This window comes from Sardina pilchardus, chromosome 10 (genome assembly GCF_963854185.1).
Source record: "Sardina pilchardus chromosome 10, fSarPil1.1, whole genome shotgun sequence".
NCBI classification, from domain to species: domain Eukaryota; kingdom Metazoa; phylum Chordata; class Actinopteri; order Clupeiformes; family Clupeidae; genus Sardina; species Sardina pilchardus.
The window spans coordinates 32,483,093-32,495,496 of record NC_085003.1 but is presented as its reverse complement, the minus strand read 5'-3'; the positions used below and the strand labels follow the sequence as shown (position 1 = coordinate 32,495,496).

The 12,404-nt window shown below is 39.2% G+C and overlaps 1 protein-coding gene across 1 annotated transcript; it reads right to left on the bottom strand.

Annotated features, from left to right (window-relative positions):
• Positions 1-3,473: 3,473 nt before the first annotated feature.
• tmem231 (transmembrane protein 231) lies at positions 3,474-11,991 on the bottom strand. Its single transcript, XM_062547281.1, has 7 exons — positions 11,506-11,991; positions 11,226-11,392; positions 10,916-11,044; positions 10,670-10,813; positions 10,043-10,124; positions 4,638-4,743; positions 3,474-3,827 (listed from the first exon to the last, which is right to left on the bottom strand). The coding sequence occupies exons 1-7, from the start codon at positions 11,642-11,644 to the stop codon at positions 3,665-3,667; spliced, it is 930 nt and encodes a 309-aa protein (XP_062403265.1). The 5' UTR covers positions 11,645-11,991; the 3' UTR covers positions 3,474-3,664.
• Between the last annotated feature and the right edge of the window lie 413 nt (positions 11,992-12,404).

Genomic DNA, 12,404 nt, shown 5'->3' with positions numbered 1-12,404 from the left:
TATAAGGGACAGCTTTGAGACGTGGCCATAAGCAGCGACTGGCAGTGAAGTGGGCGGGGGACGTGTTGCCTACAAGTGTGAAGGGAGGGGGGAATGTGGCTGGCAGAGAGAGGGAGAGAGAGGGAGAGAGAGGGAGAGAAAACTTGAGCTTAATGAACCACAAGTGGCAATGTTTCAATGGATGATTATTTTGCATATTGCCTGATTTCTAGCACTAGTCTGATGATTTCTAAAAAGAAAAACAAGGAATGGCATGCTTTTGTCTATGTGTAATTACATTTATTTCACTTGACAGATGTCAAATGGCATGGCAACATGCTTCACCATTCCTGGAGATTTACATGTTTTTTTTTGTTTTTTTTAATTTTTTATTTCAGTTATTCCAATAGCTGTTTTGATTTGCATTAAAGGGGGATTAGAAAGTATTAGGGGTGGAAAGTATATTTTGAAAATTTGTACATCTACCAGCCACACTGTCACAACCCTTCATCATACCAAGAGATTGGCATGGTTTTATTTCAGTTATTACATTAGCTGATTGCTTATCATTCTCATTGAGCTCAATGCAATTAAAACCAGCTTAATAAGCCAATACTGAAATAAAACCATGCGAATCTCTTGATATGATAAAGGGTATGTGATGACGTGGGGTTATTTTAATTCCAAAGGCCAAGGGGACTTTATCATGGTGCATAATGTCCTGGATCCATGAAATAACTGGCCTTTCAAAATAAAAAGCCTCCTCTATGGGAATTTAACATAGGCGTTCCAATACTTATGAACCCTGTATTTTAAGGAAAACATTTATATATCTATGTCCTTAAAGGTTGAATATTTCCTAATTTTTTAATTTCAGATCAATTTCCAAAAGACGATTATGGTCTGATTTTAGCACGTGTTCCAATACTTTTGGAGGGCACTGTAACTGGCATTTAAAGAGAAGTGATGAAGATGAAGTACACAATGCCACCTGTCTGGTGATATCAGAAAGACAATAAATTGCAGTTTATAACATATTATGTTAACAACAGTAGACTCTTGGGTCAAAGTCGAATAGATTATATTGCCTTTAAATGTCACATAACACTGGTTGATTGTATCGCATTTGCTTGCAACAACTCATTACCAGATCAACATAGTGACAAAACAGGCCATGGTAACAGGAAAATGGTGAAACTTTATATCCTGTCCATTGTGTCTCACTTCCCGTGTTTGCTCATTTAACTGGAATCACATGTGGAACCAACTCAAACTGAGAGGTGACATGGAGAATCCATGCAACGCAAGGCGCCACTCAACTTTTCATCTACTGCACTCTCCTTCTTTTCGGTTTTGCATGGGATAGAGTGCTTGGCTAGACTGCAGTGGATACAACTGACTGTGAGCTGGACTTAACTAGAGGATTGGCTGCCAGGCCGTATGAGGTCATTCTGTTGAGGAGAAAGAGGAACAGTGTGCGCTTGTGTCTTGGGACAGGGCTTAGAACATTTGTATTTTGTGAGTCTGCATTCATTTTGTTGGTATGGCTATTTGCCACCTTCTAATTGTGGGAGGACTTCAGAGGAACTTCATCCGTGACTGTTCTTTTCTTATGACCAACAAATTAAGACGAAAAAATCATTTTACTAAACACTTTTTCCAAACGTTTTTAACTTGTCACTTATACTTGATGAACCATATTCTACCTCCTGTGCAATAGGAAATATTAACAACAACAGAAACGTGAATAAAGTGCAAAATTGCTTAATGGTTTTTATATCCATATTTCAAATGTAAAAAAAATATTCCACATTCAATTTCAAATCAAATGAACACTTAGCTGTTACGATCAGTGATCACCAAATTTCTCTCTCATATTGCTCATCATATGAACTTAAAACAGTAAAAAAATCAAACCCAAAGTCGCCTTATTATGGATATTATCCGACATTAAGCATTTAGGCATGACGCTGTGAAAAGGCTTAATGTGGAGTAAGGTTGGAAAACAACGACCAATGATCACCAAATCTCTCTCTCATATTGCTCATCATAACCACATAAACCTCTAAGAACATCGAACCCAAAGTACCTAAGTCTAATAGTAAGGTTGTTATCTGACATTAACGTGGCTTAACAATAAACTTCGAGGGGTCATATCATGTACATGTATGTGAAAGCCCATAAGAACAGTCATCACTGTAAAGCAAAATGTTTGCAGACAAAGTTCATTCTGAATAAAGACATTACTTCCCAGTGACAGGCCGATTATTGAAATTCCTCAAAATACCTCAACTTGTCTCCACAATCTCATGCTCTACTGCTCATCAACCAAGACTGGGATATCCACACTTCTAGCATGACAAGCAGGTCTTGCTGTAAATACAGTAGATTTGGATAGATTATGCAGACACAAAAGTAGGCATGAATAGTCTCAATGTACGGTACACTCTGACAGGACTCACTCCTCAGAGTAGACCATCTTCATGGAACAGCAAATGAAACACAATACAACTTGTGCAACCAAAAAAACATTTGCACAGTTTTATGCAGGGGAAAAACCTGACAACATCACAGGTGTATTTGAATGGTCCCCCATGGTTTAAAAGATCATACTGCAGTTAATAATTACAAGACGAATAAACTTTTCCGCTTGTCAATGTAGCTAGTGTTATGGTTATGGTTATGGTTATTTAGCAGACGCCTTTGTCCAAAGCGACATACAAATAAATAACAATACAAATTAAATAACAGTGAACAATTACAAAAAGGGAGAATAGCAATATTATCAATAAAACAATCAATTAAGCACTAACCTAATGAGAAATAAAACAATGAAATGAGAATAGCAATCAAATAAGTCACTCAGTTAATTATATAATAACAATAACTATAGCATGGTAAGGCTAAATTTAAGGACAATATATAATGTATAGTGTTCTTGCCAGTCATGGGTCACATGTCACACAGTGATCAAAACTCAGTTGATCAGGGGTCAGAACGCATTACTACAGTTAGGCACCCATCATTAAGGCCCTGAATATGACCCATCATTAAGGCCCTGAATATGACCCATCATTAAGGCCCTGAATATGACCCATCATTAAGGCCCTGAATATGACCCATCATTAAGGCCCTGAATATGACCCATCATTAAGGCCCTGAATATGACCCATCATTAAGGCCCTGAATATGACCCATCATTAAGGCCCTGAATATGACCCATCATTAAGGCCCTGAATATGACCCATCATTAAGGCCCTGAATATGACCCATCATTAAGGCCCTGAATATGACCCATCATTAAGGCCCTGAATATGACCCATCATTAAGGCCCTGAATATGACCCATCATTAAGGCCCTGAATATGACCCATCATTAAGGCCCTGAATATGACCCATCATTAAGGCCCTGAATATGACCACAAGTTCTTCTGTGATTCGCAATTTGTGGTCTGCCCTTGTAATGAGAAAGAAAAAAACACAAAATACTATGAATTTATAGAAACACATTTTAATGTACCAAAATTAAAACTCAGCTATAAACACATCTATATACAAATCCAAAAATATGATTAGAACAACAGCATTTCTCACTGAAGCTGAACACACGGATCTCTTATTCAATAATGAATGGTCCTCTCACACACATAATCATTCAATCGTGACTGTAAAAAGTGCAGCCCTCTTCAGGCTCTGTGCTGTTTCAATGGTAGAATAGGCACAGTGGGCAACACCTGGTTCTGGAAAACAAAGTCTTGGATGCGGCGGAAGACCCACAGGAAGATCAGCAACACACTGACATACTGGATCCACGCAAACTTAATCATCTCCCAGAAGCCTGGACGGTAAGTAAGGCAAGTTAAAGAGAATACAAATAGGAGTAGTCTGTTACAGTGTACAGCTATTCATTCACTCATTCTTTTATGCTGTCCTCTTTCTTTCTCAACAATTATTCAAAGTCTCTCAGCTGGGAGTATCACATGACTTAAAGAAAACTGACTATCAGGTTGCAGGAAGCCACAAGGATCTGGTTTCATCTTCCATCTGTTGCATTGTGACTTTTTACACAGCAAAAGATAGTATCAAGACAGACTAATCCTTATACAATGTCATAGCATGCAGGATGAACTCAACCGAAAGCCTCAGATAAAATACAAGGGCGTATTGATAACATTATTCAATATTCAGTATTTCTGTGGTCACTTTCACACTTTAACACAAGTGGATCTGGCATGCCTTCAGAGAGTGGAGAAGCAGCCACTGGGGGACATAATCTGCTCAATTTCACGCCCAAAAATATTTAATAATGGAGATATACACTCAATACTATAAGACTGAAAAACGAGATTGTATCAGGTCAATAAGTTACTCATACGATGATAGTACGCTCGCTATATGCGGGTATGACACTGACGAGTGGCAAATGACTGCTTTTTTGGTTTGGCAGCAGAACACTTGGCTGCTGAATGAGTATTTAACATCACTTAGCAACGAGAATGAACTTTTCATTTGAATTAATTAAATCATTATGGTCTGAACATTACGTTACACTTTGCCGCTGCCGCTTCGATATTTTCAATATTGAGCCTCACCTATGAGCCCCTCGACAGAACACAAGCCCTGTCCATTCTGAAGTCACTCACTGCCATAAAAGGATATCTGATGACCTCCACAGGATAGCGCACCTCTGCACTAATCCTGAAGGGAGCTCCGCCAGCTCGACCCACTGTCCAAACTGGACTTGTGCAGGAGAAAACAGTGGTCACTAGAGAGAGAGAGCACAGGACATGAGGAGAGAAACACATGAGGTTAAGTGTGAGATAAGAGTGAGATAAGTGTGAGATAAGTGTGAGATAAGTGAAAACCTCAAGTCCAGATAAAGGAATGGTTGGGTGAGGAGGGGCTACAGCTGCATTTGAAGATAACTAGTGCAGTGCCCATTCAAAACATGTTATTCCTGTAAAACCCGTAGCCCAATTGTATGGTTGGCACGCTTTAAAAATGGGATGACCGGTAGCTAAGCTCCCAACTAAGCATTCAGTGATGAATACTGAATATTAAGGATGTAACAATATGCTCAACTCACAATTTGATACGATCCATGATTTTCACAAAGTTCACAACGCCAGGCATTTTCTCATGATTGTTTCAGTTGAATAAGCTGCAGTCAGTAGCCTGACTATTAACAGACCAAGCTCAATCTTTTACGACTGAACATTAGTCTGGGGAGTCTGCTCTGTATTTTCTACTGCATAAGAGGTATGATCAAAGGGCATAGTTAAAATGACTACGCATTTGGATAGTCCTTCAATCAATCAGACGGACGATGTGAGTGCGGCAGGAGGATAAGCCAGTTTGTGATTGGTCCCTGTAGATTTGTAAGGGAAGTAGGATAGAGAAATGTGCAGGTTTCAAGCCAAGCTGCAGGGCGAAATCCAATCTCTGGCAGATCGGGCTGTGTTTACCTAGTCTATGCTGTCAGTGTTTCCTGCAGGAAATATGTTAGTTAAGGTCTCTGACCAGGGGAGAGGGGCATATTGGGCTATGTAGCCTATAATATTATTGTATTATTATTATCATCATCATCATCATCATCATCATCATCATCATCATCATCATCATCGTCATCATCATCATTATATTCAATTATTATATAGATCAACTCCTGATATAAAAAGAAAAATACTGTATTTCTGATTATTCAGTCACGACAGCACACATTATGCAGATATCATAGCCTAGGTGTTACTATTAAGCTACGTTAGACTCGAACAGCTTTTTATACCTCTTGCTGCTTCTTGCTGTCTACTTCAGATGTCAGCTGTCAGCAGAACTGGCTGAAACCTGGAAATATTGTTAACAAATAAAGTAGCCGAATGGGCCTCATCATAGTCTGGTTGGACTGTTCAGTTTCCACATGTGTGTTTAAGTTTCAAAGTGGTACCTCCTTGGGTTGGGACAGGCCCTTTTGAGTCTGGGAAAATGTTTTTACATTTACAGTGAGTTTAAAGCAACACTAAAGCACTTTTCCTCAGTCGCACACACTGTTTGTTTATCAAGCAAATAACCATGTCCACAGACAAGGTAGAGTATATTGCATGATTTTATTAAAATATGATGTATTGCGACATCGAGGCAAGTCAAATTTGTAGCTTCTTATGTCTTGTTTAATCGAACTACAGGTACGCTACCCGATCTGGTAAAGTTACATAGTGCGGTCATAGCCGATAGAGGGCTGCGAAGTGACTACAGAAGTGCTGTTCACCCTGTTACGAGTTGATGAACCGCTGAAATGATTTAAGGTACGAAAAACTCTATAGTGTTGCTTTAAGATTATAAGAACTTAGCAGTCAACTTGAATGCAACAGTTTTGACATTTCCTTGACAACAGCCCTATGTGCGTGCTGAGGAGCGTGTCTGATGAGAGAGGCAGGGACCAGGGGAGGGTGTAAGGTACTACTATAGGCTACTCTTTGTCTTGATATGAAGTTAGTCATTCACTTATTTTTGGACAATGTAGTAGTATGGGGAAATCTGCGGTAAAACAGGTTTAGTTCTTTCCAGTCAGGAAAGAACAAAACCTGATTTACCACAGTTTTATAACATTACCTATAAATGACGTGTTAGTTAACAAATAACTGATCTGTACGTTGATTTTCCATTAAGTCAACAGAAAAAAAAACGATAATCAAATTCCTGAGCATTCCAGCGCATCTGAATGCATTCCTCTGCCTTTTTTCTGTGATATTTGCTGTCTGACAAGCTGTCCTATCAGTGCAGGGATCTCAAGTGCAACGCATTCGACAGACCTTGTGCCACACATGCCTTTTCTCACGCAAACGTATTTGCTTCCTCCTAATGTTCTAAATCTGATTAAGAGTTGAACTGACGACACAATCTGGTCATTTTATACAGTTTGCTGGTTACACTAGCCTGGCCCTGCCCACCTACAGTACATCTTCTTTCAGGGAGATCTAGTCCGGAACACCATAGCTAATATCCGTTTCCCTCAGACTGTCAGCCCAATCATCGACGAGAGGAAAAATATATGCAATGTATATACAACAAAGGTAGACCCACATACTTTGCTTCCCGACTGTTGATGCTGTTTATTGTCAGTTTGTAAAGTTTAGGCAAAGTAGGAAGTAACGTTAGGAATCTCTGATCAATGTGATTGGTAAGGCTGGACCAATGATTTCAAATGTGGAGCCCGTCGTCCTGCAACTGTGTTGCAAAAGTTTCCCAATCGAGAGTTCCCAAACTCTATTCACACTGTGAAAGAGTTGAGTGGGGCCAGGCTAAGGTTGTACATGAACATAAGCTATGATATGCGTTAGGGCGCATCAAGTGCCCCTTTTTCTCTCAAAAGCTCTTCTATGGCGGATAATATTATGCCATTTGATGAATAAACAATAAATATTTAGTTTGGTGAAGACCGTGTCAAATGTGACTGCCATAAGAGAAAGCGTGAAAAAACTCTGTTCCTGTACTTAAAATGGACTGCCATTAGCCTGGAAAATCCAGACCCTGGTAATCTTTCAGATTAAGGGTCTGGCCACAAATAATGGCCCATAAATGGGCATAAAATTAACGTGCATCATAGCTCATTGCCAGAGAATCTTGCAGACACAATTGTGCTCTCGCGAGAACTCTGGGTTTCCAGGGTAGACTGCCCAGCCTGCACTTGCATAGACTGTCAAAACAAAGAGATTTTTTAAAAATAATGTGAGTGATAGTGAGGAAAGTGAGGGAGATGAGTTACTGTAAATTCAGTGGAGTTTCATTCAAAGGAAAATCGTCCAAGAATATTTCCTGTGTTTGGTTTTGAAATAGTTCATATCGCTTGCATTCATTTTTAATTAAATGTAAATTCAATGTAAATAGTTAATATTGTTCAGAAGATGTCCTGTTCTTAAAGTTAATGAAGTTGACTAGTTAATTACTAATAAGTAGTCACTTTTTAGCTCTTACAGTTCACAAAATGTATTTTTTTTATACTGCATGTTGTTATGAGGTCCTTTAAGTGTATAGGCTACTGTAATTTAAGCATCGCCTAAATGAAAATTGAAGACAAAGTGGAATGTCTATTTCTATCCCTGTTCAAACAATTTAAACAACAACAACAAAAAAAATCCATTTTACATCCAAATCCAGCCAGGTTTATGGGGGTGTATGTCACACCTGAACTGGGACTTCCCAGTTTGAAGTGGGGGATTTGGGAGAGGTTCCAGGAGAATGTTTTGACGTTACTCAACATAGTGAACGCTCTCACTTTGGAAATGGGGAGTTTAGAAGTGGGAACCTTCCCACTTCCTAGCTGCCTGAAAGCACTATCACTATGTTGAATGATGTCAAAATATTCTCCTGGGGGTTCTCGCAAAGCTCCCACTTCAAAGCCCGAAGTTCCAAGTTCAGATATTATGTACTCCCTCAAACTATAGAATTCTCCTACTTCCCAGGTCCTCATGAACGCACCATGGCCCTCATTAATGAAATGTGCGTACAACATAAAACAGGCGTATGACAGGCATACGCTCATTTCCACGCAAAGCATGGCATCTATCAATTTGAACGTGATTGGTGGCTACGCTCAAATCTCACGTTCAGTCAGAAGGCGACATAGCACCGTGCAGCAGTAAACCGGCAGTGGATAGGAGTTGAAAAGTTGAATTCATGGAATATCTTGGACACACAGGAAACACTTTTCCTGTAGCCTACGTGCTGTAATGTGACCTCCTATGTTGACACATTTGATGGCTTAAGATAGCAGGCTATGTGGAGATAATTACTTTCTCTGTGGAAAGCGCAACAGTCATAAATTATTTTGCATTGCAAATGGCAATGTCATATGGTTTTGTAACAAATGTATTTGTAGTATGCGTTCTCTCTGCAAAAATAAAATACAGTGAGGAGAACATGTATTTGATACCATGCTAAAGTTGACTAAAAAGAGGAATATAAAATCATCATTTGACAATTGATCTTAATGTCTTAATTCAAAAATTGAGTAAAAATAAAACCGCTAACTACCCCAATTTTCTTTGTGAATGAAGAATGTTTCGTAAATAAATAAATGTTCTTCCTAAATGCTAGGGGGAAGGAAGTATTTGACCCCCAATGTAACCCTATGGGAATTTAACACATAGGGTTAACATTGGGGCAGGCAGATTTTTATTTTTTAAGGCCAGCTATTTCATGGATTCAGGTTATTATGCATCCTGATAAAGTTCCCTTGGCCGTTGGAATTAAAATAGCCCCACGTCATTACATACCTTTCACCATAGCGAGAGATTGGCATGGTGCTTTTTGCAGTAGGCCTATTAGCCTGTTTGATGCTCATTGAGCTCAATGCAAATCAAACAGGCTAATAGGCCTACTGGAAAAAGCACCATGCCAATCTCTAGCTATGGTCAAGGGTATGTGATGATGTGGGGCTATTTTAATTCCAAAGGCCAAGGGAAATTTATCGGGATGCATAATATCCTAGATCCATGAAATAGCTGGTCTTTAAAAATAAAAATCTGCCTGCCCCTATGTTAACCCTATGTGTTAAATTCCCATAGGGTTACATAGGGGGTCAAATACTTCCTTCCCCTAGCATTTAAGGAAAACATTTATCTATTTACGATACATTCTTCAATCACAAAGAAAATTGGTGTCCTTGGCGGTTTGATTTTTACTCATTTTTTAAATTAAGGCATTAAGATCAATTGTCAAATGATGATTTTATATTCCTGTTTTAGCATGGTATCAAATACATGTGCTCCTCACTGTATGTTGCACTAAAATCGGCATAGTTTCTTGATGACACTTTTCTAGCTGTCAAAATGAACAACGTCGAGGTGGACTTGCAATGTAAATTCTAGGGGCGAGGCCTATAAAATGGCTTGTTAAATTTGTCCTCATTATCTAAACTCATTCCTACAGTGACACATGGATTTTTGTTCATATCATTCATCCCTAATGAATGGGGAAAAAAAACAGATATGTACTTTTAACAGTAGAAGTTTCATGTATCAGATTATTGCACAATATGAAAAAAAAAAAAAAAAAAGAATACTTACAGTTTCTTTTCTGGTATGCCCCAATGATTTTGACCAAATCATAGCTGCTAGCAAAGGGACTATTGCCATCAATAACTGATATCTAGGGCAGAAAAAGTTTCTGATCATACAGCGGAAAATATGGTTTATGTTGCCAATTTAAGGGCCTCACACGCATGCGTGAGAAATAAGACATCTTCAAGTTATATGATGAACATGACACAAGCTAACCTATATTGTTTTCAACACAAACCACAGCAGCACCAAACCTTAACAGAGGAAGTCAAACTTGCACTTAAATTCTATAATTATAGACTATTTTTTTTATAGAATTGTTATAGAAATAATGATGCACTGACTGGAGAACACTTTAAATTGTGTTGTACCTGTGACAATGACAATAAAGACTTACTCTATTCTGATAGCTAAATCACTGAACTATGAAGTCACATACAACAGGGAGTAAGTGAGGCTGTGCAGCAGAGATGGCTGATAAGAGAGGAGGAAAGTGACTGTTCTGACTCAAAACAGACAAAACTCAAGAAAGTTCATTCAAGGATGCCAAGCACAGTGGTGGCTTCACAATGCCATCCGTGTGCTATCCGAGGGTCAGAGTCAGCTGAGTGCGTCTGCATTGTGAGAGCTCACATTGTAAGTCGTGTGGAGGCCACGGTGAGGGAGTGGGACTCGCTGCTCCAAGCGCAGATCTCCACTGACAAAGAGCTCAGATCCCGGAACAGGGGAGGAGTGCTGCACAAACGCCAGTGTCTGCATGACAACAGTGGACATTCTCTACAAAAGGGAGAGAGAGGGATAGGGGAATTGACACATGTACTTCAAAGGACATAATGAAACAGAATGCTGGACAGGTGTGGGTGCGCAAAGTCGCCTTACAAAGAGCTGGTAGGAGAAGGTGAGAAGCAGCTGGATGCTGTAGATCTGCTCCTCAGGTGAGAGAGGAAGCTCCAGCTGGAGATTCAACTGGTCCAACTTCCCATCTTTATTCTGATCCTCCTCTCTAGCCTAACATTTGAGCAGAAATACATGCAATACATGAAAATCAATTAATGTGAGAGTCTTGAATCCCCCTTTTGAAGCACAAATAATTAACGTTTGGCTACAGTTAGCTGCAAGGTGCTACATAGTGGTCAGAAAAGTTTTTGGTATGAATCAGTAAACAAGACGGAGACAAGTAGGTGCTTACCGAAACCATGGGGATTCGCAGGTTGCTTCCTAATAAATTATTTAAATGTGGATATGTGCTCCAAGCAACGTAGTCGCCTTTTGTACTGGTTGTGGTTACCAGAAGCATATGATACTGAAATCTGATAACAGGTTGCTCTTCGTACGTGCTGCGCTTCAACCAGAATCCTGCACAGAATGGCCAGTTAGATGGTTCAAATGATCTTATGACTAAAGATTGTCTACCTTTAAAGTTAATGCTAAAGGAGGACAATAAGGTGTCACTCATTTCATGGTGTTACCTTGACTTCTGTAGGCCACAAGGAGAGGAGAAATGTAAGTAAGACACAGAACAGCTATGACAAATAACGTGGCTTTTGTGCATACGCTTGTTTTGTATCGAATTAACGCCGGGTGAGAATATACTTCATAGAAGCCCATGACTTCAAAATTAAGTAAACCTTTTAATTTCAAATATATAAATTAAACGTTTTGCAGCAGTATTGTAAAGCAAGTCAGACAAACAAGTTTAGCTAACTGGCTAGTGTCATGTACCGTTAGCTAACTAGCTGTATGGCTACTACGACTAACGCTGGCTCAAGACCTAACAAAATCAGTTTAGACTAAAGTTCGTCATGTTTTCTATCATTTCCTGACACATTCGCTTAGTCAAAACTTTAGAATCTGCCATTAAGACACACGAATGTTCCTTAGTTACTAGCAATAGCTAAAGTTAACGTTTTGTACACTGCAGTGCAGGCGTCGCCGCGTTTATCCCTAGAACTTCCTGTAGCGTCTTAACGTTACCATGGCTGCGATTATCCATAGCAACAAGCTCTCCCCTCCCGCTCTCCAGCGTCATTAAGGTCACATTTCCAAAAAATATAGATATGTGAAATTATTTGAAAAATAGTTTGCCACTGGATCTTTAATTCCAAGATTTACTATTCCAGTTTGTGTAAATTTAGTTGTATAACATTATCATTACCAGAATGATAGAACTTGGCTAAAATAACAACAACGTTATCTCAATAACTGCACTACTACAGTAATATAAATAAAATAATAAGATCTGTAGAACATAACGTTTTCTTTAATATAACTTGATGATATACCAACACGAATTCTGTGCATCCCCATGTCAAAGGATTGACGTCATCTTTGGGCTGGACCAGACTTGGCTGGTAGCAAGCTTGGGAAC